Below are 25,872 nucleotides of genomic sequence, written 5' to 3' on the forward strand. Positions count from 1 at the left end.
GGCATTAATGGCAACCCACATAAAACCTCATCTGTTCACAAAAACAAAAATATTTTCACTGCCTGGCTGGTTTTATATCACATACGGATTTATTCTCAAAGTATTTAATTCGATTTTTGGTTTGAAATGAACACGTGTAATTTTTTGTGATTTTAATGTGTCCTGTACTGAAAAAAAAGAAAAGTGCCAGAAACAAATCTGACTGATTGTAATTCAGCCGTTTATACCTTCACTGTTTGTACATAGAAAAAGGTACTCTGTGTACTTTTGTGTACTTTCACTAACTTTGTCTGAAAAAAATAAGAGAAATCATTTATTAACTTTTTATTTAACTGAACACTGTCTTTGAGAAGTCCACTGTAATTTGTGTAAGACAAAAAGATGTAAAGAATGCATGCTGTTAAGGTTATGTGGATGTGATGACTGTTGTCACCTGATCATTTGCAGAGGTACATTGCTTTTTAAAAGAAAAAAAGGAGATCAGATCATTGTGTTATAATTTATAATAATAATAATGTTGCTTCCAACATTATTAAAGAAAATCATCTTTGATGATTGTTAGCTTTTTTCTGTGAAAGAATCATTAAAACTAGTTTTCATTCTGACCCTGCGTTGATTTAAATAATTACTTTGCTGCCTCCCATGTAAATGTTTTTGTCTCTAAGCAACAGCATTGTAGTTTAATCTGTACAATGGACACATTTTAAAAATAAAGTTAATATTGACTTTGTGTTATACTTTTTTGGACTTGGGAAATCCAGTGCTGGATCTTTCTTTTGAAGTTCTTATTTCTTCTTTTAGAAGGTTCAGCTTTAGCTAAACAAGAGAAAAAAATTGCCTCATAAATGTTCCTCATAAAACTTTGTTTAAATTTGGTAGTTTTGGTTCTATGTTATGTAATAGTAATGTTGAGAAGCAGAGATAATCTGTCTGCTAAAATAGAAGTTATTCTACTACAGACAGGAAATCTTTACTCTTTCTAGGCTTGTTATAAAACAGCATCTGTTTCATATTTAAAAATTAGGCCCAACCCTTTGAGCCCCTTTCCTCCCTTTCCAATTTTATCGCTTTAACAGTTTCTGAATCTGAGTTCTTCTGTCTCATGACTGGGAATACACCAAACAGCACACAGCTGTTTCAGGAAAAACAGGAAATCCTGCCTGTCTTTCTTTCCCTCTCTTAAACTGTTTCACCATCCACCACTCCATTTCAGCCAAGTCCCACTGTAACAAACACGAACAGTTTATCCCTCCCCTCTGCTGCTTTGGCTGGAGTGAAGAAAAGTTTGACTCTTTTTAAGGAGTCGATCATTTCTGACTCTCTGGCTGTTAAAGTGACCCACAGTCAATTCAGGAAATCTCACAGAGTGAAATGTGTTTCTAATTAGGTGATAAAGATTTTTGTTGGCTCGAGGATGTATGGCTCTTTGCGTTTATGTGCACCTTTTTACAGAACTGAATATCATTGTGCTTGCTTAGAATAATTAAATAATAATAATAAAAAAAAAAACTACCTGATCATTCACTTCATAAGACTGACCAGCAAGTAAACACCTTAATATAAACATTTAGCAAGAACTGGGAGGAGGGAAAAAAACAACAACAAAAAATCTTGGTGTCCAAAATGATCTGATCGTCCAGAGATCACCCATCAGCCGCTACAGATGTGAACCTGATTTGGGAGAGGAGCTTCAACACTGAACTACAGCTTCGACTACACAACTGCACAAGGTCTGCTTGTTTTTGCTCTTGTTTCCTAACTTTGTAAAAAGTTTCTTTAATAGACAGTCACTTCAATATATGGTACAGCATTAGCTTAAACGTTTGTCGGTATAAAGTAAACGGAATTTGTTAAACGTGTTGGAGTTGCTTAGTTTACTTACAGACTTGGAGCTGCCAGGCTGTATTGGTGGTCTATTGCTAGTAGTTATTGCAGAGTCCATGGTATTTCACCATCATCTGTAGCTTGGATCACTGACCTTTAGGGCTTTTCAACGAGAGTAAACGTGCTCCTGGAGTTTTTATGCCCTAACATAAAACTAATATCGACTGCTGTAGTGGACTGTTAAGGTTAAAAATGCACAATATTGAGAAGAAATCCCATGAGTCACTGGCATGTTGCCAGAGCTTCATGGGAAATGTAGTTTACTTTTTCTCTGTGTGTGATAATTGCAAGTTAAAAACAAGTACTATACTGAATAGTAGCTCAATTAAAATATGAAAAGTGTATACAAAATAAATGTAATTATGTAGGGAAGAAATACAGCGTTGCCTATGAAAAATTGTTATATTAAACAAACCCCAGTGGTGGCCCCATCTGTGTAAAAGAGTAAATAAATTTAGTGTGTGTTTCTTTTTTGTGTTGGATACAGTTTTGTTCACTGCAGTCTAGATCTGTTTAGTGTAGGGCTGCAACTAAAGATTATTTTGGTAGTCAAATAATCTGTCATTTTTGTTATTGATTAGTCGATTAGTCAACGATTATTTCAATCTTAACTTACCTGTTCAAGCCTGCCACCTGTTAACATCACCTTGTTCTCTTCTCACAATTAAAATAATGACCCATAAAAATACGAGTTTGAAACTAATCAAATGTATTTTTAACATTAATGTGACCATCAAAATAAATATCAAATAAAAAATGCATATTAAAGTAAATACAATTTTTATTTTTAAATAAAAATATAATGTGCAAATAAATGAAAATGGCCTTTGTCCAAAAGTTCAAATAAGGTTTCAAATTAAATCAAAAAGATTTTCCCGTCCAAAACAACTGAAATGTTTACAAACGATTCAGTTCATACAGAGGTTTACTATTCAGAATGAACGCTGATATTAATATGAGGGAAAAAAAATAGGAGCCAAAGTAGCTGCTCCTATTGTCCTTCACTCGTTAGCTAACATAACTGAAATGGTGGAGGAGGGGAGGTGAAGGAGCACAGGGGTGCCTAATCAGTGCCGTGCCTCTGTTATTGATCATATCATACGCACAGCTGTTAAATACAGAAAATGCCGACTAGAGAAATAATTTCGCTGCATCGTTTTAGCGCCCCCCTCTTGTGAGGCGCCCCTATGCATTGTATATAGTGCATACCCACTTTTTGCGCCACTGTCTCCCATCCGAGCTTGGATCCATTCTTTAAGTGCGCTCTCTTTCTCCCACTCTTTATTATATTTTTTCTATATTTTCCCCACTTACTGGAGCTCATTCTTGCGCTGCCTCCTCACTCTGGGCTGTTATGAGTGTTTGTTTGGGTGTGCGCTAGTGATGGGTCGGTCGCGAATGATACGGCTGTAAGAGCCGGCTCTTTGAAGTGAACGACGGGAGCCGGCTTCCGATAGTGAGCCGTTTCTTTTTTCTTTTCGTTCGTTTCCTTTTCTTTCTTTTTTTTTTGTGGAAGCCGCACGTGATTGGTTAAGATGAATGGTAGCATATGATCGTCCACTGAGCGGGAGGAGAGGGCCCACAGACACACTGCGCATTGAGTAAACAAACACCAGAGAGGGAGGGGCTCCTGCAAAATGCCTCAGAGACAGGAAAGTTGCGCGTTACATAGCGGCTACACGCCGAAACAGTGAGGAAAATGAGTGACGGAAAGCGGAGCAAAGACTGGACACATTTTAACCTTATACTTCCAAACATGTCGAATGAGACGCAGCGTACTTCAAAAGTGCCGGCGTTTGCGGACTTCCGGTCAAAAATACCATAATACCACTACATGACTGTGAAGTGTAATTTCTGAGCTTTCAGGAACCATTTGAATTTTTTCGATGGTTGCGGAGTTAGGGTGAAAAGCCAGCTGATCAAGTTCCTTTGACCAGCTGACTCTGTGGTGAGATGCTATGTCTTAATCAGCTGTTTGCGGCTTCTAAGGTCAGGAAACCTGCGATTCAGCAGCGATCGCCTGGCCTTATAGGATTATTCTGATAGACAGAGTGTAGACTGCAAATTTAAAATCGAGCAGGCTGCACAAACAACCTACATAGGTATACTGTATACGAATTGTTCATCCCTCAGTGTAATTAAAAGGACCAAACAGGGCAGGTCAGAAGAAACAGGATCAACTCCTCAAAGGCCCTTGTTTTTTCTGATTTCCAATCTTTTGTTTTATAATTTGTATTTGGAGCACTCTATTATATGTTGAGTATATAAAGAAATGTTTGATATAGGCCTAATGTATGTTTTTACATTAGTAATTCATTTTACACTTTTTTTTTTTTTTAATTGAAAGCCATTTGGGAGCCGAAAGAGCCGGTGTTGTGCCAAAGTAGTTATCCCCAACATAAATTGTATCCCCGCCCTGGAGAGCGCTCAGAGGAGGAGGACGAGGTGGCGGAGCCACTTGCCATGCCTTAGGCTTCCTTCCAAAATGTGGGGAATTTTGACGATTATTCTTTTTGCCTACCGAAAACTACAGGGGATACACATTTTATCAGGCTGTTTCTCCATCTGCCAAAATCTGTGCCCCCTGCTATAATGCACAGTTATTGTCCTACCTCATAAAAAATGTGTATCCCCTGTAGTTTTTGGTAGGAAAAAACAATAATCGCCAAAATTCCCCACATTTTGGAAGGAAGCGTAAAGCATGGCAAGTGGCTCCGCCTCCTCGTCCTCCTCCTCTGCGCGCTCTCCAGGGCGGGGATACAATTTATGTCGGGGATAACTACTTTGGCACGACACCGGCTCTTCTTTGGGAGCCGAACATAAAGAGCCGGCTCTCTGAAAAGAGCCGGAATTCCCATCACTAATGTGCGCCCGGTCAACTTGGGCGGGAGCGATAAACAGGAAACGGGGGGCTCGGAAGGGACAAACTACCTACCACTCGTTTTTTGCTTTATTATAGGGCAAAAAACGATATATCAAGGAGTTTCACTCGGAAAGAAAGTCAAGCCCAAATAAGCAACTTGACGTTCAAAAACAAGCCCAAAAAACCGCAACCCGCGACTCACGAGAAGCCCAAAGTCGTTTATAATAAGCGGACTTGGCAACACTGTCTGTTCCACTAGAGTTACGCTGTTCTGTTACTTTCTTCTTCGTTGGTATTGTTGTTGCTGGCAGACAATGGAGGCAATACTGCCCCCATATCTTCCTGTAGTGTATTGCAATTACAAAATCACACAATAAGCGGAACAAAATAGATGGATGGGTTTAAAAGTACGACGCTTCGACGATGAAATTCCAAGTCGACAAATTTTTGTAGTTGACGTCATCGATTACGTCGATGAATCGTTGCAGCCCTAGTTTAGTGTATTGTTCATTTACTAATGAATGATAATGAAACCAAGATCTGATAAAAGCATTTGATAAGAATTGATTGAGAAAAAACATGTGAACTAGACCTTATTTGACTCTTATAGGTTACATGATCATAGCAAATGAATGCCTCCATTGACATTGTCAGTCTGTTTGTGTTCACTGTGTGTTCATATGTTAGATGTCTGCTGAGCTCCTCTCTGTGAGTCAACCACGTGGGAATAATGGAAGTCTTCAAGGCACCACTGTGGGGGCCGGAAAACCTATACACCGCTTCTTGAAAGGGCAACCCAAAATTCTTGGCGTGAGACATGGACATAAATACACACACTCACACTTATGTGTAAATGATTGGTTATGATTTTGGTTCATTTCAGTAAGTTCACACATTTGAGAAAAACTTGGAGTCACAAATGATGCTAAAGATGTCACAAAGAATAAAACATAGCTGACAAGGTTGTGATATAAGTTGTTTATATTTTCTCCTAGACCATTGTGTTGATCTTGGGTGCATCCTTTTTTATTTTCTCCATTGTGATCACGGCAGACTCCCACAGGAGATACATGTGGACAGTCATCCCTCCTATCTTCCTGATGGGATCGCTGGTTCGTAGTTCAACAAAAGAATTATGATTCGTGACTTATGACTTATGATGACATCACTCATTTACTTTTCTAGTACAACGTAACAAGTATTAAATAATCAAAATTCATATCTCACTTTAGTTTGTGTCGATAGTAGACTGTATGCTTGCTTGCGGTGCTATGTGAACACAATATCTGATCGGCTATATAATAAAACCGCATTTCTCCCTGTTTTCTCATAGTTAATCATATGTGGGATTATGTATGTTTTGACAGAACACAACCCCACCAAGAAAACAGTAAGTTCGACTGAAATGTCATGAAGCAGTATTATACTAAAACTAGATATTTAAGGAACAAGAGAGCTCTGCAAACAAAACTGTTTTAGCCTAATAAAAATACTTGAGACAGTAACTTGTGCTGATATGTTTTTCCCCCAATAAAGAGTTAAAAATTCCCACTTAAGAGTTCTTAAAATGACATCTATTAGGATTTCACATTTTGTTAGGATAAACATAGATTTATGGTTTCGTTTGCAGGGCTGTCCGGATTATCAATATTACCTACAGGACTCTATGCAGTCCTATGAATAAGAAGTACACCCTTGTGGCCAGTGGCGGTCCTAGCCTGTTTGGCGCCCTGGGCGAGCATCCCCGCCGGCGCAACCCCCCCCCCCCCCCTTCGCAATAGCGATTGCCTCAGCAGCACCTACTGCACTACTCCACTTGGGGGGTAATGAGCGCCCTCTGCCTGCTGTCTGGTGAATTCTGCCATGGTCTGACAGTTTTTAACAGAAGGTCCCCCCCATCACAGGCACACTCAGAATTTTTAAATTTTTATTTGAAAAAACATGGAAGAAACTGAAATATTACACAGCTTCTGCTTACATTTATCTTTTGCTTCTTTCTTTTCTTCTTCTTTTCTCTTTTCCTAAACTGCGCGCCTGATGGCTTTGACCTTTTCCTTTCCATCTGCCGTAATTGGTACTGAAGCGGAATAGGTTATCACCGCCACCCATCCCCAGGGTTGTCAGATCTGATTGACAGTAGCCAGCCCAACACAACAAAACCTCCATTGAAACTCATGTTAATAGCACCAAGTGTGATATATATTTAAATATACACAGCTTTGGGTAAGTTGTTAAAGTTTTGGCTGCTTTTCACCATATTTGGTAGGTTCATAGGAAGTTTTTAATTGTAAAATTATATATCTATATGATTTTATAATTATATAGATATATCTATATAATTTTCCAGCCCAATGTGTTCACAAGCTGCCCAATCTGGCCATCTGGCAACACTGCGCCATCCACCAACATTTGTCTGAACCGTCTAGATTCGTATTTGTGTTATTTTTTCATCAGGATTCAGGTTCACACAAATACTGTGAATTAATGACCATATTTCCAGTATTATAAATGAAATGTGCTTTGTGTTCTATCAGTTTATTATTATCAGTTTATTAGTGCATCTAATTTTATTAGATGCACAGATTCATTCTATACGGAATCCAAGGGACATGGGGAAAAAACATGGGAGGAAAAAAAAAAAGAGGCAGTTCTGCGAGATCTCGCAAAACTTTTCAATATTAGTACATACGTTTCGCGTTAATCTTGATATGGCAGTGTCAGTGAGGACGAAAGGTTTGGCGAGAGACTGCCAGCAAAAGTCGCCTTTATTTATAATTCAGTTTTGTTACTGTTGGCCGTAACCACGCCAAAACTGTACAGGCATGAATGAATGAACCCGGCTGACTGTCTCGCTCTCTTTCATTCATTCATGCCTGTACAGTTTTGGCGTGGTGGCCTTCGGGAGGTTTCCCGAACAGGTCAGAATATTTTTTGCCCGTTGTACGATCGGATAAAAGGCCTCTCCAAACCAAGCTCCCGGGCTGAATTTCAGCCCACCAACAGTAACCGCTGAATTATAAATTAAAGGCGACTTTTGCTGGCAACCTCTTGCCGATCCTTTCAACGTCCTCAGGGACGCTGCCGTATCAAAATTAACACGGAAAAGCATTCGAGATCTCGCAAAAGTTTTTAATATAAGGGCATTCGCTTCCGCGTTAATCTTGTTACAAACACATACAGCGCTGCCCCGCCCCTTCTCCTCTCCGCTGTCTGTCAGACCATGGCAGAAAACATGCACCACACAGCAGGCAGAAGGCGCCCATTACCCCACAAGTGGAGTAGTGCGGTAGGCGCTGCTGCGGCGATCGCAATGCGTTGGGGGGAGGGGGGCGGTCATGCCGCCCTAGATGAAAAGCCGCCCTGGGCGGCTGCCCATATCAGAAACCGCCACTGCTTGTGGCTTCCATAGGAATTAAGAGGGTAAGTAGTAGCCAAGTGCTGCTAATCAAATATAGTTGATTAACTGATCATCAGCAAGTGTGACCACCTCTATATCTAAAAGCTACTGAAACACAGGGTGTACTCAGTTTTTCACAGAACTGCATAGACTCCTGTGAAAAATTTGTTTTTCACATGACTGTATATCACCTCCATCTTTCTCTGTTGGTGTCTACAGGTAACTATCTCGTTATCGCTGAGCATTGTTTCCATACTGGTAACATGTTGGACTTTGATGCAAATCCTGCCTGACATAGCACTGTACCACTACCACGAAATGTATTTTTTTCATGAAAACTATACAGAGGCTGAAACAACATGGTCAGTAAATTACATGGTAATTACTGTTTTATTATATTTCTATTTTCTTGCTGATGGTGCCATCCATTAAATATATTGACTGCAAATCTAAAGAGAGGTCTAGTTTCTTTTACTCTAGTTGTTGTAGTATTTACCTTCGTCAAGGAGGTTATGTTTTTGGTAGTGGCTGCGTGTGCGTGTGTGTGTGTGTGTGTGTCTCATTGTGTCTGTGACCACAATAGCTCGAAAGGTTTTTAATGAATTCTGGTAAAACTTTGTAGGGTTGTCGAGTGGGATCATGTTTACAATCATTAAAATCCATTAAAATGGTCTTTAAAGTCAACTTAATAATTACTCACAACAAAGCTTATAACTTAGGAAGTATGAATCTGTGTATTGTGTGGTGTGTTTTGTCAACATATAGAAAATACCGTATAAAGATTTAAAATATTGTGTCATGTTTGACCTCTGACCTTTTCTTCAGGGTCAATAGATTAATCTGAAGGTCAAAGAGATAGTAATGCTATACAGAATTAATTAAACTGGTTTCTTACTGCCATTGTTTGTATTGACAACATATAGGAATATAGGGAATGTTATATGAGGATTCTAAATATTACATTACTTTTGACCTCTGACCTCTTCTACAGTCAAACTTTCATTAGGCCAGATTTTCATAAAATGTCTTTTTTCCCTTTAAAATTATACTTTAAATTCTAGTATCTTTGTTTGTTGTCATGATCCTGGGCCAGTGGCCCTGCGTTTTGACTTCTTTTAGTGATGTTCTGTTTTGTTGTATCTTCTGGTTGTGTTCTTAATTTTTCTTACAGTCTAGTTTCTCAGTTGTTGTAGTTTTGTATTGTTCTGTTTTTTTTTTTGTTAATTATAGGTTATTCTGATTTTCCTGGGTTCCCATCTTCCTGTGTCTTTATGCTCCTGTGTCTGTGCTCCTCTGTGTATATGTCTCCCCGTGTTCTTGGGTGCTGGTGTTTGTCTTCATTGTTTGTGTCCCAGGTGTCTGTGTCTTCCCTGTTCAGTTGTTCCCTGTCTGGTGTCAACTTAGGTGTTGTTGGATTCTGTTTAGTCATGTTTAGATTCCCTCTGTGTGCCAGTCTCCTTATGTGTCAAGTCTGTGTGTATCATGTTGAGTTACTTCCTGTTTTATTTTGACAGTTCCTTGTCCTGTGTGCTTGTGTTTTGCTTTACCTCCCTGAGTCTGATTAGTGTTATTCTGTTCACCTGTTACCCCAGCTGTTTCCACTCACCCCTCGTTTCCTCTTTGTATTTATTGTCTGAGTTTTGCCCTGGTCAGATGTCAGAGTCTTGTTGTCTTGGGGCTGGGTCCTTGTGCTCTCCAGCTCTTCAGACTGCCTTAGTTATTTTCCAGTATAGGTTTCCTTTGTTTGTTTCGCTGCTTTAGTTTATTTTGCCATTCCCCTTGTTCTGTTGCCGTAATAAAGGCTCGTTTTGGTTCATCTTTTAACACCATCTTCTGCGTTCTGCTTTTGGGTCCTCACCACCTTTCCACGCCACGTGGCCTGCACCCCCAAACCGTGACATTTGTATTGGCAACATAAAGGAAATGATTCTGGTATATAAGGATTCTAAATATCACATTATAGTTTGCATCCAAATATCATGTCACCTTTGACCTCTGATCTCACTTTTACATTTCACACCTGCCTTTATTTTCAAGTGAACCTCAAAATGCATTATATCTTTAAGGAAAATATTGTATACTGTAGTATAATATTATAAAATAAGCTCAAGTTATTCATGCCCAGTTATTTACAAATCAATACATATTATCCATTACCTATTACATAATGTTTGTGCAATCAAAGTAAACTTCTGTCATGATTAGATTAGATTAGATTAGATTCAACTTTATTATCATTGTACACAAGTATACAACGAAAAGTACGTTCCAGAACACCCATCCAAGAAAAATACAAACAACAGCACAAACAGGGGAGACAGGTCTTTGCGGTCATGCAGCGATTATACAAGCGCTACCATCATGCTCCCCTCATCTAATTTTTACTGCCCTAAAAACTTCCTAAAGTACGTTTAAATAGAACAAAGAAAGCAAAATTAATTCATAATAAAAATATAATACTATTTCCTTAAAAGTAAACACTGCCCAGAGAGTGCGCTTCCTTGGTGAAGGTTTGGATTCTCAGAGTGTTTCTTGTTGATTACCGTATTTTTCGGACTATAAGCCGCTACTTTTTTCCCACGTTTTGAACCATGCGGCTTATAGCCCGGTGCGGCGTTTCTGTGGATTTTTCTTTAACCACCAGGGGGCTCTTTAGCAGGATATGAATCATGGGACGTCAAAGTTGGAAATCAAAGAAGAAAGCGCCAACAAGTGCTAGCAGCAGGCACAAAAGAGATTTTTTTCAAACTCCCTCATCATGGAAACCACAAAAAGAACTTCCTATGATGCCGCTTTTAAGTTGAGGGCTATCGCCCTGGCACTACAGGAGGGAAATAGAGCCGCTGCACGTAAGCTCGGCGTGAACGAATCAATGGTGAATTGACTTGTTATAACTCAAATTTGGGGTTGTCTGTCCCCCTCTGCTGAGTGCCGAGTAATTGTGGAAAACCGAGAGCGGCGGAGATACCAGCGGCTTATAGCCCGGTGCGGCTTATATATGTACGTTTCCAGTTTTTTCCAAAAAATTTGTAGGTGCGGCTTATAGTATGGTGCGCTCTATAGTCCGGAAAATACGGTATATACTATTATACAGTTTACAAGCACCCAGCTTCCAGCTCAGGGTAATTCATTCCTACTTAGCCTCATTTTTTCTGTCTCTATTAATTTGTGCAATTATTAATGGAAACCCAAAGTGTTCAGTTTTGCCCATTGCTGTTGCACTTTGACGGACTTTGTGATGAAACAATCCGTTTGGAAAATAGTTAAATAAATTGGAAATGAATAGGAAAATCAAGTGAAACAAAAAAATCATAAAGGGAAAAAAATGCAGTATTATAGATGTATGGAATTGTTTAACAATTTTTTGACTTACATTACATTTGACTTACTTTTTTCCAGCACATGGGATTGGCTTTGGAAGCAGTCTTTGTGTTCTACACTTTGGTTGGAGCTGTTATTTTAATTGTAATGTCAGTTTTGGCTGGGGCCGCCCTGCGTTCCACAAAAACTCAAGTAAGAGGACACATCGCAGTCTGTGCTTAGTGTTGTGAATGTTCAACTAGAAGGTTATTTCACAATATTTGCTAAGCTTAAACAAAGTTGCAAGATTAAGTCAAGTTAAGTTAAAGCATTTTTTCTCCTCTCTTTAGGCTGTTGTAATGATGACTACTGCATCGACTGAAACACCAACTGAATAAGAAGTACAAGAGGTCTGCCTGTACTACAAAAAAAATCAAGAGAAGAAATATGAAGCATACAAAGACACAGAATCATCTCTTTGTGAACATAACAGGATATTAGACACTAAATAATAATCACTTCTCATTAACATGTTGTTGTCATTGTTTATGATGCAATGCAGTAATATGTATGTATACAATATAATCTCATGCAGTCATATTACTTTCTCCATAATAGTGTTTGCACTGTATCCAAGTGATGGAGGAAACAAAACTTGCTCCATGTTGTTTTAAATTCATCGAAACAACCAAAATAGTCAAGGGCAGTGTTAAAGTGAGGTGAAATTGCTAATGCTCCTTTTTCTTTTTTTTTTTTACAAGAAACAATAACCAGAATTCAAAACCCTATACTAAGGCAAAAATCTTTGCTAGGGGGCGATGGAGCAATACTAACATAAGCATGATCAATAAGAAACCAATGTATATCAAAAGGTAATGGTTCATATTCCATGTCATGATGACCTCTGTAAGATAAAATGTTGATATTTTACTGAATAAACCAAATTTTATGAAAAGCATTTTAAGTTATCAGTCCAGTTTACCTTAATGTATCAGACATTGTCATTTATGTCCTAACCCTAACCCCTAATCTACCAGCTTATTAGTTGATATGATGATCTCCTTAAATTAAATCTCACATTGAGCAGACACAGTTTTTTAGTCTATTATGCTGTTTGGTTTCTAATAAAGCCTTGAAAATAAATATCTGTCTATTTAATACTAAATAGTCCACTGTGAGCACCAGCTGGTGATTAAGTGTGTCTGTCTGCCGTTTGGTGCTGGTAGTTTACAGTGATCTTTTAGTGTTTTATACTGATAAAGGGAGGGAACCTGCAGAATGGTATTTTCTATAGATTCAGCCATTATTTACACATTGTTATTATGAAATCTCAATTATACACACGTAAAGCATTCATTTGGTCTACACTTCAATTTGTTCTCAAGGTTGCTTCTGTGCCCTTCCGCTAATTGCTGATTTATTAATACTTAGAGTATATTTACATTTAAGTTATATATTTAACTTAAAATAGTACAAATGCAAGATAGCAGTTGTTAAAACTGAGACACTTGTTGTTTTGCTGTCATTTTAAATAACTGCCAGCAAAAGTTGGAATGGGGCAATTTAAAAAAAATGATGGAACATGAAGGAGGACAAGGAGAAGGTTGGTGTACAGTAAGTAAGTTTACTGAAACTCTTTTTTTGGCCATGCCATAAGTGTATTTACTCAAGAAGGATATCATACAAGCTTCTCATACTGATGGCATAGCTGCATCTACTGACAATCTCTGACACTTTGGAATTTGGCAACCTTGATACAATTTATGATTTTTTTATTTTGAAGGTTTCTCAGTGTGGCCTGGAATGTTCTGCCAATATTGCTGCAGTTTGTAGTGAAAATGATGATGAGGTTCAAAGGACTGACTCAAATGGTGCATAGATTTAAGCGTTTCATTTTTTAAATTATTTATTACCAATAAGAATTGATGTGTTTAAATAGGTCTTTGACTCAAAACAGTATAATCACTGTTTGGTCATGTATACTGTCATGACAATGCAGGTAAAAATACATTGTGATTAACAAAGCATTCATACATTGAGGCTTAATAAATTGTGTTCGCTTCTGGTGACATAGGTGCTTCAGGAGTGACCCGACAAGCTTGTAATTTTTTATTTTATGTTTTTTTTTTTTTAACATTGATGAGTGTTTGTGGCTGTTGTGACACATAAAATCTGGTTTAAGTGATTTTGAAGGTTATTTAGTTTTGCCAATTAAAAAAATATGACCAGAGTGTCTGAAGGTCACCTGGCAGGATCACTGGAAGCAAAGGTTTTTTAGGCCTAGTAATTCAGCTTTCAGTGTTACTGTTATTTCCATGGCATATAACATATAAAAGCTAAGATGTTATTGAGTTGAGTATAATATTAGTCAAAAAACCCCTATGGTCATAGGGAAATGGCCAACTATTGTTCTTATTATAATAATGTCAATCACAGAAAGTGACAGTATTCTCAGTGGCTTATATTTATTATGATTTTAGAATTTCTTATTCCTGGTGCTTACTTAGTCATTTGCTTTTGAATTGATATGGTGAATAAAAGCATGAAGGCTCATATGCACCCCATTAAGATTCACTGAGACCTGGTAATTATGTGCCCCAAAATATTCTACTACCAGGATACTCAGGGGTAGCACTGGTGGCTGCCAGTATTTTTAAATGTTACTCTCACACTCTGACTATGAACCAAGACAGTATTTTTTTTTTTACTGTTTCTTAATGAAATTCTGTGTTTGGCTCCATTAGAATGTGATGAATAGAATATATGTGTTTCTTATGTGGCGTAGAAAAAAAGAAAACCTCAAGGAAACTTCTTAACCTTTCTTATTTGTGTTCACAGGGTAGCCTGCAGCTAAAGGAGGGTCCTAATGATGTGGTGTTCAGCGTGACCACTCAGTATCAAGGCACCTGCCGCTATCATTGCACGATCTATCTTTGAAGTTGGGATGGCAAGAGCGTCATCTCAGATATAGATGGAACCATTACTTGGTGTGAAATAGCTACTCGGTCACCTATAGCCTGTTCAGTTCCATCATATTACCAGCAGATGTCAAACTTTACACAGTTTTTGGCTTAAAAGCCAACGCATGCATCTGAAATGAACTCTAAACATGTTGCCTGTCTGATGTTAGTTACACTGTAGATCTGACACTCTGGATCGCATTCTCCCCACACTGGGTAAAGACTGGACCCACCAGGGTATCGCACGGCTCTATCACAGAGTCAGCCAATGCTATATTTCTGTCTCTCATAGTTTCTCTCTTTGTCACAGGAATGGATATAAATTCATGTAATGCTCTGCAAGGGCCATTGGCATGGCTGATATGACATGAGGTTACCTACACTGGGTCAACGAAAGGGGAACCATGCTGCCGATGGGCCCCGTGCTGCTCAGCCCCAGCAGTCTTTTTTCTGCTTTGCACAGGTCAGACATACACTGAGGGTACTAAAATTCCACACTGGAGTAGAAGTTAATGTGGCAATTAAAGCAAAATTCATATTTGCTCTTCTGCATCAATGATTATTACTTAGCCATACAGTTTAAAAAACAAACATTTAATTGAAGCAGATGTACAATTGTCATGGCTTGTGTGTGGCAAGAGCAGGAAAACCCCCAAATGCAGGATTCAGAAGTGATGAACTTAGTGTAATTTATTGAAATGAAGATAAAAAACAATTAAACTGGGCTGGAGCCAGGACTAAACCACAGGATACATGGGACAGAGAATACACACAAACAGATGCATAGACGACAACACGACAAAAAACAGAAGAAAACTGGGGGCTTAAATAGACATTAGGTAATCAGGGCAAGAGGAAACACCAGGGCACAGCAGGTGAAGCAAATGAAACTAATAACGGAGGAAGCAAAACTAAACACAAAGTACGGGGAACAAAAGACTGTCAAAATAAAACAGGAAGTGACTAGACAAGGTACACGTAGACTTGACACAGGGAAACAAGGGACTAGAAATAAACAGGAATACAAAAGAGAAGTAAACATAATCCGAGAATATAACTGAAATAGCACCAAAAGAACACAAAGCACTGGGCCATGACAACAGTGAAGATAGGCCATAAAAAGCAAAGAATATTCAATGTGATGTTTTGTGTAAGGAGGTGATTGAGAAGAAACCTGAGAAGTTTAAGATCGAGTGTCTTACAGACATCAAGCACCTTTTCTACACAAATACTGAACCAGTCTACGCTGCTTTTGGCTATAGTGAGAATACTGCCCTGCCATCTGCACTGAGCAAACTTTTAATGTTTTGAGTGAAGTACATACTTCTGAAATGAATTATGATTGAGTGAAAGAAGGATGGATTTCTTTTTTTTGTTTGTTTGCTTTTTTTAAGCCTGTCATGTCTGGCAGTTTTTTCAAACGAATCATGATCCAAAGGAATTATTGCTCTGTATGCTACTGTTGTTAACAATTGTCATTTCTTTTATCCACTCTTTTTGTTTATTGTTGCTTGATACTGGAGCTAATGAAAGGCAGATCAGAGATTTTTACTTTCCCACAGAGTGCTTTTTTTATGTCCAACCATGGGCTGTCTAGTGAACTTGATTTGATCCATTTTGAAACATATTGCAACCTACTGGCTAAGAAGTAGTGATAAAAAATTGGTAGCTCTAGACCACCACTGTGTTTTGGCTTTTGTAAAGTTTTTAAACTTATTCGTGATGGTTTTTTTTCCATAGAAATTTTGGCGTGTTTCAGTCTAGTGTCTTAAACCAAGCAACAGAAGGTTTATTAGGGATCTGTGAGAACAAGTAGATGATTTTTGGCAAAGCCATCATTTTAATGGTGGAAACTCTCCCCATGAGTGATATAGGTAAACTATTCAACATGTGAGATCATCACAGGTGGTGGTGCTGTTCTCAAAGTTACAATTTAGAGGCAAAGCTGTTGATTTACTCCAATTGATGGAGTAATCAGATATAGATGAGAACTTATCTATCAATTCAATTCAATTCAATTCAATTCAATTTTATTTATATAGTCCCAAATTAGATAAGATAAGATAAGATAGTGTTTATTTGTCACATGCACAGTTATACACAGTACAATGCACAGTGAAATGTATTTTGTACCTGCAACCTAATAAACACACACATATAAATAAGAAGAATAAAAATTAAAAAAAAAGTAATTCACACTATACACTATACTCTATATACTATACACTATACACACTTTTTAAATTATAATATTTACACTGTGCAATAATGGTCCAGTTAGGGCTCAGAGTTGAGCAGACGGATGGCTTGTGGGTAAAAACTCTTCTTCAACCTTCAGTCTTAGCCCTCAGGCAGCGGTAACGCCGGCCTGATGGGAGCAGGGGAGAAGAGAGAGTGTCCGGGGTGGCTGGGCTTGTTTAGGATCTTCATGGCCCTCAGCCTGCACTGCTTGGTGTAAATGTCCTGCAGGTTGGGGAGGGTGGTTCTGACGGTCCGTTCAGCTGAACGAACCACCCTTTTTAGGGCCATGAAGTCCTGCTTGGTGCAGTTTCCCATCCAGGTGGTGATGCTCCCACGCATGATGCTCTCGATGGTGCAGGTGTAAAAGTTCCTGAGCACCTTGAGTGGGAGCTTGAAGTCTCTCAGCCGCCTGAGGAGGTAGAGACGCTGTCTGGCCTTCTTCACAGTGATGTTTATGTGATGAGTCCAGGACAGGTCCTGTGAGATGGTCACTCCCAGGTATTTGAAGGTGTCCACTCTTTCCACCTCAGCACCACTGATGACAAGTGGATGGTAGTCCCTCTGCTGCTTCCTGCTGAAGTCCACGATCAGTTCCTTTGTTTTGCTGACGTTGAGCAGGAGGTGGTTCTCCTGGCACCAGTTCTCCAGGCGGGAGACCTCTCTCCTGTAGGCTGTCTCCTCATTGTGAGAGATTAGTCCCACAACAGCAGTGTCGTCAGCAAACTTGATGATGACACAACAAACAGTTGCCTCAAGGCACTTTGTACTGTGGGTAAAGACCTTACAATAATACAGAGAAGACCCAACAGTCAAAACGACCCACTATGAGCAGCACTTGGCAACAGTGGGAAGGAAAAACTCCCTTTTAACAGGAAGAAACCTCCAGCAGAACCAGGCTCAGGGAGGGGCAGTCATCTGCTGAGACTGGTTGGGGTGAGGGGAGAGAAAAAAAACATGCTGTGGAAGAGAGCCAGAGATTAATAATAATAATGATTAAATGCAGAGTAGAGTATAAACAAAGTAAATAAGGTGAATGAAAAGAAACAGTGCATTATGGGAACCCCCCCCAGAAGACTAGGCCTATAGCAGCATAACTAAGGGATGGTTCAGGGTCACCTGATCCAGCCCTAACTATAAGCTTGAAGAAAAAGGAAAGTTTTAAGCCTAATCTTAAAAATAGAGAGGGTGTCTGTCTCCCAAATCCAAGCTGGGAGCTGGTTCCACAGAAGAGGGGCCTGAAAGCTGAAGGCTCTGCCTCCCATTCTACTCTTAAGTATCCTAGGAACCACAAGTAAGCCAGCAGTCTGAGAGCGAAGTGCTCTGTTGGGGTGATATGGTACTATGAGGTCTTTGAGATAAGATGGGGCCCGATTATTCAAGACCTTGTATGTGAGGAGAAGGATTTTAAATTCTATTCTAGATTTAACAGGGAGCCAATGAAGAGAAGCCAATATGGGAGAAATATGCTCTCTTTCTAGTCCCTGTCAGTACTCTAGCTGCAGCATTTTGGATCAGCTGAAGGCTTTTCAGGGAGCTTTTAGGACAGCCTGAAAATAATGAATTACAATAGTCCAGACTAGAAGTAATAAATGCATGAATGAGCTTTTCAGCATCACTCTGAGAAAGGATGTTTCTAATTTAGAAATATTGCGCAAATGCAAAAAAAGCAGTCCAACATATTTGTTAATATGTGCATTGAAGGACATATCCTGGTCAAAAATGACTCCAAGATTTCTCACAGTGTTACTGGAGGCCAAAGTAATGCCATCCAGAGTAAGTATCTGGTTTGACACCATGTTTCTAAGATTTGGTGGGGCCAAGTACAAGAATTTCAGTTTTATCTGAATTTAGAAGCAGGAAATTAGAGGTCATCCAGGCCTTAATGTCTTTAAGACATTCCTGCAGTTTAACTAATTGATGTGTGTCATCTGGCTTCATTGATAGGTAAAGCTGAGTATTATCTGCTTTAAGCTGTGCGCTTGCGAATTATACCACGGAGTCGGGCACTTCTGATTTAAAGCTTTCCTTTTCAGAGGAGCCACAGTATCCAAAGTCGTACGCAGTGAGGATGTAAAACTATTGATGAGATAATCGACCTCACTGGGAGCAGAGTTAGGAAGCTGCTCTGCACTGTGTTGGCACATGGCACTGGAATAATAATAATGAAGGAATTAGATCCTTAAACTTAGTTTACAGCACTTTCAGAAAGACTTCTACTGTAATAAAACTTATTCCCCACAGCTGTGTAATCTACTAAAGTAAATGTAAATGTTACTAAGAAATGATCAGACAGGAGGGGGCTTTCAGGGAATACTGTTAAGTCTTCAGTTTCTATGCCATATGTCAGGACAAGCTTTACTTCCGGCGCCGCGCGAGCAGGCAGCCAGTTTCAGCAGCTCCGCACTAATTCCGTGTTTTTTTCTCATTTTGTTTTAGTATTAGATGTGTTTTTGTGTTTCTGTATCTTCTGCTCTTTTTCCTCATGATGGAGCGGACTTTTTTCTGGAAAACTTTGTTTTTATGTACCCTTTTTATGATGTTTATGTTTGGAGACTGCAAGAGTGGCCACGCTCCTATTGTTTACTCTCGGGACCAGCTGATCTCCATCGGGAGCTCCGCTGTGCCTACTCCTGCAGAACGACTCGATATTCCCCGCGAACTGAGAAGGAAGAGACGCGGGAGACGTGCGGGCATAGGTCGTCGTTGCCAGGGGAGAAGGTACAGGCCCGTCATCCCGTCCATCATCATGGGAAACGTGAGATCTCTTCCCAACAAAGTGGACGAGCTGGCGGCGCTAACGCGACATCAAAGGAGCTACCGGGAGAGCAGCCTCATGTGCCTGACGGAGACGTGGCTAACCGAGCTAACCCCGGACTCACACATAAACATGGACGGCTTTCATTTGATCCGTGCCGACAGAACCAAGGAGAGTGGTAAGAAGAGGGGCGGGGGTCTGGCTGTGTTTGTGAACGATAGATGGTGCAACTCCAGACATCTAACCATCAAAGAGACGCTCTGCAGTAAGGACATTGAACTGCTCGCTGTTAGTATGAGACCGTACTATCTTCCTCGGGAGTTTTCACATGTTATTGTGATAACTGTGTATGTGCCGCCCTCTGCTAACGCTGCTGCAGCCTGCGATGTCCTCCATGCTACTACCAGCAGACTCCAAACACAGCACCCACAGGCCCTCTTTCTGATCTCAGGGGACTTTAACCACGTCTCCCTGTCCTCCACTCTCCCCACCTTCACCCAGTATGTCACCTGCCACACCAGGAATACCAACACACTGGATCTACTGTATGCCAACATCAAGGAGGCATACAGCTCATCACCTCTGCCTCCCCTGGGGGGCTCAGATCACAACCTGGTTCATCTCCAGCCTGTGTACAAACCCTTGGTACACAGAGAACCAGTTGTGACACACACAGTGAAGAAATGGTCTGAGGAGACTGAAGAAGCTCTGAGAGACTGCTTTAGCTCCACTGTGTGGGAAGAGCTTTGTGCCCCTCATGGGGAGGACATCGACAGCATCACGGACTGCATCACTGATTACATCAATTTCTGCGTGGAAAACACTGTGCCCACCAGGAGGGTACGGTGTTTTTCAAACAACAAACCCTGGATCAACTCTGAAATAAAGGCTCTCCTGAAGGAGAAGAAGAGAGCCTTTAGATCAGGAAATAAGGAGGAGCTGAGAGCCGTGCAGAAGGATCTGAGAAGGAGAATCATGGATGGAAAAAACATCTACAGGAAGAAGATGGAGGACCAGCTACAGCAGAGCAACATCAGTGGGGTTTGGAGGAGTTTGAACTCAATTTCAGGCCACAAACCAAGCCCTAGGGTTGTGGGAGACTTAGAGTGGGTGAACAACCTGAACCAGTTCTTTAACAGGTTTGACCAGCCACCCACCCCTCCCCCAGCCCAGTCCCCCCTGCTGTCAGCCCCACCATCTTTAATGACTGCCAACCTTTCTTCTTCTTGGGACCTCACACCTCTCAGCTCTCAGCCATCACCCACCCCTTCACTTCTGAGGACTCCATCTCACAACCCCCATCCCCCACCTCCATCTTGTCCCTCTCAACTCATCATGTGAGGAAGGAGCTACGTAAGATCAAGGTGCGAAAGGCTGCTGGTCCAGACGGCATCAGCTCCAGGCTCCTGAGGTGCTGCGCAGATCAGCTGTGTGGCATCATGGGATACATGTTCAACCTGAGCTTGAAGCTGGGGAAAGTACCACAACTGTGGAAGACCTCCTGTGTGGTACCGGTACCAAAGACCAAACATCCAAAGGATCTTAGCAGCTACAGGCCGGTAGCCCTGACATCGCATCTAATGAAGACCCTCGAGAGGCTGGTCCTCAACCATCTACGCCTCATGGTGTCGTCTTCGTTGGACCCGCTGCAGTTCGCCTACCGGCCTGGCATCGGGGTGGATGACGCCATCATCTACCTCCTGCACCGAGCTCTGACCCACCTGGAGAAGCCTGGAAGCACTGTGAGGATCATGTTCTTTGATTTCTCCAGTGCTTTCAACACCATCCAGCCAGGACTTCTGAGAGACAAGCTGGAACTGTCAGGAGTGGACCACCACATCTCCGAGTGGATACTGGACTACCTCACTGACCGCCCACAGTACGTGAGGACACAGGGCTGTGTCTCTGACAGGCTGGTCTGCAGTACGGGGGCCCCACAGGGAACTGTGCTGGCACCGTTCCTCTTCACCCTCTACACTGCAGACTTCTCCATCAACTCCCCACGCTGCCATCTGCAGAAGTTCTCTGACGACTCTGCCATAGTTGGCCTCATCACAGGTGAGGATGACTCAGAGTACAGACAGTGGACTCAGGACTTTGTGGACTGGTGCCAGCGGAACCACCTCCTGATCAACGCCACTAAAACCAAGGAGCTGGTGGTGGATTTCCGCAGGCGCAGACCCACCACACGGACACCGGTGAACATCCAGGGAGTGGACATTGAGATAGTGGACTCTTATAAGTACCTGGGTGTTCACCTAAACAATAAACTGGACTGGACTCATAACACTGATGTGCTCTACAGGAAGGGTCAGAGCAGACTCTACCTGCTGAGAAGGCTGAGGTCTTTTGAAGTGCAGGGGACACTCCTGAAGACCTTCTATGACTCTGTGGTGGCATCAGCCATCTTCTATGCAGCAGTATGTTGGAGCAGCAGCTTGTCTACAGCTGAGAGGAAGAGGATAGACAAGCTCATCAGGAAAGCCAGCTCTGTCCTAGGATGTCCTCTCGACTCAGTGCAGGTGGTGGGAGACAGAAGGACTCTGACCAAAATAACATCACTGATGGACAAGGTCTCCCATCCCATGCATGAAACTGTTGCTGAGCTGGAGAGCTCCTTCAGTGACAGACTGCTGCATCCTAAATGCACAAAGGAGCGTTACCGCAGATCCTTCCTCCCAGCAGCTGTAAGATTTATAAACCATCACTGCTCCCAACAAAAACCACAATAACCTACACAATGTAGGATAATATATAATATACTGTAAATAGTCCGGCCTGTTAAGGTTCAACACACAGGCACATCATGTACATTGTATATAGTGTTATTATTAGTAGTATTAAGGTTAATCTTGTTTGTTGATTTTATATATATTCTTTTCTTAATAGTGTAAATTATTATATCTTTATTTATATTTATAATAACTGCGGCTACTGTTACACCCAAATTTCCCCTCTGTGGGACAATAAAGGCTGTTTCTTCTTCTTCTTCTTAAAAGATCCAGAGTATGATTAAAGTGGTGGGTGGGCTCCAATCAGTGTAATTGTCTTCAAGAGAGAAGCTTGTGCATTCCCAAGGAAAAGTCATATATCATCAGTATAAAGGCTTATCTTATGGTCTGTATTTTTTGTTTGAATTCCTTTAGTATTTGCATTTTGTCTAATTGCTGCTGCCAGTGGCTCAATAAAGATGACAAAAAGTGAGGGAGAGAGTGGACAGCCGTGCCTGGTGCCCCTCTGCAGACTGAAGCTTTAGGAAATAAGATCATTTGTCTTAACAGCTTGATTTGGAGAGCTGTATAGTGTTCTGATCCAGTTAATGAAGGATGAACCAAATCCAAATTTGTGTAGAACTGCTAATAGATGAACTGCTAATGGTGTCCCGGAATGCAGGACTCAGCAGACAAAAACTCGAACTTAATGTTGGTTTATTGAAAATAAACAAGACAAGAAAACAATAAGCTACTACTCTTGGCTGGACATGCGCCAAAAATAAAACTAAAGATAAGCCAGGCAGAAGACATACAGCAAGGGGGATCATTGAGAACGGCACAACACAGAACAGGGAAAAACTGAGGGCTTAAGTACACACACTAGGTCAGGGGTATTCAACTGGCGGCCCAAGGGCTAGAACTGGCCCATCAGTCATTTTGGACTGGCCCACTGCCCATTTACTTCTATTATTAAATAAAAAATTTAACTGTAAAAAAAAAATTAAACTGTAAGCACAGCATATAGTTCACACTCCTTACAGGTGGTGGCGGTAACGCACCATAGATTACCAACCACCATTAAACTCAAGAAGAAAAAGAAGAAGAAGAACGGCATTTATGACATGCAGCACTGCCGTTTACACTGTTGGCGGGAGGCCAGACAGGAGTTTCTGATGAAAACATGTCGCATTCAAAAGAGAAGAAATGTAAGGTGGACAGCAAAAATAGAAAATTAACGACAACTGGACCGATAAGTATGCACAAGAGTAGGAGTCCCGAGAAATGTGTGGCCCACTGGCAAATCGCCTCATGACAGTTTGGCCCATAGAAAAATGTAGTTGAATACCCCTGCACTAGGTAATCAGGGCAAGTGGAAACAGCAGGGAACAACAGGTGCAACAGATGAAACTGATCACACAGGGGAAGCAAAACTAAATATAAAGTACAGGGAACACAAGACTGTCAAAATAAAACAGGAAACAAATAGACGAAGACAGAAATGCAGATTTGACACACTGCAGAGGAAGTAAACACCACAACACACATAAGACCAGAGACATAACAAAGTGAAAGAACAGACAGGGGTACCACACAGTTCATAGGAAGGAAAACACAAAATGCTGAGCAAAAGACCCCGGACAATGACAATGATGGATTTCTTTTAATCAGATTGACCTCAATGCTTTTTTTTTTATTCTTTTTTTAAATGCTGGTTGTTTATGTCATTTCAGGATGTCTATTCCTATAAGGAGGTGGGTGTTCCTCTGAACAGGATTTTCACTGTCAATCCTAAGGGGGAGCTGGTTCAGGAGCACGCCAAAACCAATATCTCCTCGTAAGCCATATGCTCTTTTGCTTTTTCATGTGGACAGCGCATGCTGATGTTTGTTTTGTGTTTCTCTCTCAGCTATGGCCTTCTGTGTGATACAGTGGACCATGTCTTCCCAGTCCTCATTCAAGATGAGGAAGCAGACTTCGCTCACTCTGACCCTTTTGACCAGTGCAGCTACTGGAACAATGAACTTCCTGAAGGCATCAGTCAGGGAGAAGAAGACCTGCAGCCAATTGAGACAAGCTGAAGAAACTGCTAAATCTAGTATGAAGTTTGCAGCTTAACACGAATGTGAAGATAAAGCCATCAAACTTTTTCTAATATGATAAATGAAGATGGCTCCTTAACTCGCAGAAAATACTTACAAAAAAAAACTGTGACTGCTGATTTTTCTGCAGAAGACCCACAGAAACAAGCTGTGCCAAAATTTAGCAGTGAAAATAAAAGTAGTCATGTAAACTGAGATAAAAACAGAGTACTGAAACTAACAGAAAACCTTAGGGTCGATCGCTAAGAAGACTGAGTAAAAAAGAAAGCAAGAAAAGGGAATTTTAGATAGAAAATAAACCCAAAAACAAAACTGTGATGAAATTCAGCAGCTGCTTGGAAATTAAATTAACTCACATTTGCAAGTGTACTGACTCAGAATTTGCAAGTAAACTTTGCAAAGGCTTTTAGCTTTTTTGTTACACTACATAATGTTTCTCAGAACATGTTGTCACTTTTTGCTCCTTCTCTAAAGGCACCAAAGCAGAACTGGTTCCTTTGAACAGTCATCATTCTTGCCTTCATCCCACACCACATCATTCTTACTCTGATGGTTATTAAATTAAAGTAAAAAAAAAAATATTACTCACAAATCCAGTTCAGCATTTTGAATCCCAGATGGGCCCTTTGGTGCAGTTTATTGTTTTTGAAATAAAATGTTTTTTAACCCACAGCATGCAGTATATTCAAACAGTAATACAGTAGTACAGTAGTAGAAGTACAGGCTTGGAATCCTGGTTGTACTTTATCTAGTTATGTGGCTAGGGGTTTTTTTTCTGACTTAAGTAGAGTGGACATTTGCAGCAGAAAATGGAGATTATGTATGGTAAAACCATCCAGAGCATGCAAAAATAGCACAGATAGGGTAGGCAGACATCTCTTGTGCCAAACTCCTTTGCAGGTAAAGTTAAATGTGTGGTCTTTGACCGTGTGACTGTGAAACATGTGGCCATGACACATAGTGTTCAGTGACTATATTCAAAACAAATGCAGGACAATGCAATGAAAATTCAGCCTATTTTTTAACTGTACAAAAAAGGAACTTCTGTGATATCCTAGAATGTAAAATACAAATGCCTCCTTATTTTAATGACTAATGCTCATCAATGCAATTACTTTATAAGCTCATTTAAGACTACAGTAAGTATATATTTTCAGTTTTGTAATGTAATATAACATAATGCACAGGTCAGTATACTTCATGTAAAGCACTGTAGTGGGAAAGTAAAGGAAGCGTATGCAGATTCTGTAAGAAGTCTGAAGTGTTATCAGACGTTTGTGTTTTCATCCACTGATCAAATAGCATCTACTATACACTTTTATGCCTAATAGAAGCCTCTCTTTATTTATATTACTAAAATGGGACAAACCACTGTAAATGATGATTACAATTTTTTTATGACCATATGAACTGAACTGCTGCTCATTCTCAAATACTTACATCCATTTTCTTGCTTCATAGCAAATCTCTTTTTAAGCCAACTAAAAGGTGACATTTTCATCATGTGACCACGGAAGCAATAAATCAACACACAGTATTACAGGAATCCTGTCTCCTCATTTAATGTCAGCTGTTTTAGTGCAGCCTCTGGTTTGAAGCATTAATGGCAACCCACATAAAACCTCATCCGTTCACAAAAACAAAAATGTTTCCACTGCC

The 25,872-nt window shown here is 40.5% G+C and overlaps 1 protein-coding gene and 1 pseudogene across 2 annotated transcripts; both read left to right on the plus strand.

The window, feature by feature from the left end:
* The first annotated feature begins 1,664 nt into the window (after positions 1-1,664).
* On the plus strand, positions 1,665-12,554 carry LOC115773325 (uncharacterized). Of its 2 annotated transcripts, XM_030719988.1 has the most exons (7): positions 1,665-1,730; positions 5,435-5,557; positions 5,743-5,859; positions 6,081-6,137; positions 8,364-8,522; positions 11,544-11,657; positions 11,795-12,554. In XM_030719988.1, exons 2-7 carry the CDS (start codon positions 5,435-5,437, stop codon positions 11,840-11,842), a joined length of 618 nt encoding a protein of 205 aa, XP_030575848.1. In that variant the 5' UTR covers positions 1,665-1,730; the 3' UTR covers positions 11,843-12,554. The 2 variants fall into 2 exon arrangements, with proteins under 2 accessions (XP_030575848.1, XP_030575857.1); XM_030719997.1 differs by lacking the exon at positions 11,795-12,554 and having other exon boundaries at positions 8,364-8,506.
* Positions 12,555-13,026: 472 nt separating this feature from the next.
* LOC115778219 (phosphatidate phosphatase LPIN1-like) lies at positions 13,027-24,293 on the plus strand (annotated as a pseudogene).
* The last annotated feature ends 1,579 nt before the right edge of the window (positions 24,294-25,872 follow it).

The sequence above is a fragment of the Archocentrus centrarchus genome, chromosome 3 (genome assembly GCF_007364275.1).
Source record: "Archocentrus centrarchus isolate MPI-CPG fArcCen1 chromosome 3, fArcCen1, whole genome shotgun sequence".
NCBI lineage: Eukaryota > Metazoa > Chordata > Actinopteri > Cichliformes > Cichlidae > Archocentrus > Archocentrus centrarchus.

Excerpts from the sequence above, each read along its gene's own strand:
- LOC115773325 (XM_030719988.1), top strand. The coding sequence starts at position 5,435 with ATGTCTGCTGAGCTCCTCTCTGTGAGTCAACCACGTGGGAATAATGGA. Across the intron at positions 8,523-11,543 it reads CATGGTCAGTAAATTACATG|CACATGGGATTGGCTTTGGA; the intron begins GTAATTACTGTT and ends ACTTTTTTCCAG. Across the intron at positions 11,658-11,794 it reads TGCGTTCCACAAAAACTCAA|GCTGTTGTAATGATGACTAC; the intron begins GTAAGAGGACAC and ends TCCTCTCTTTAG.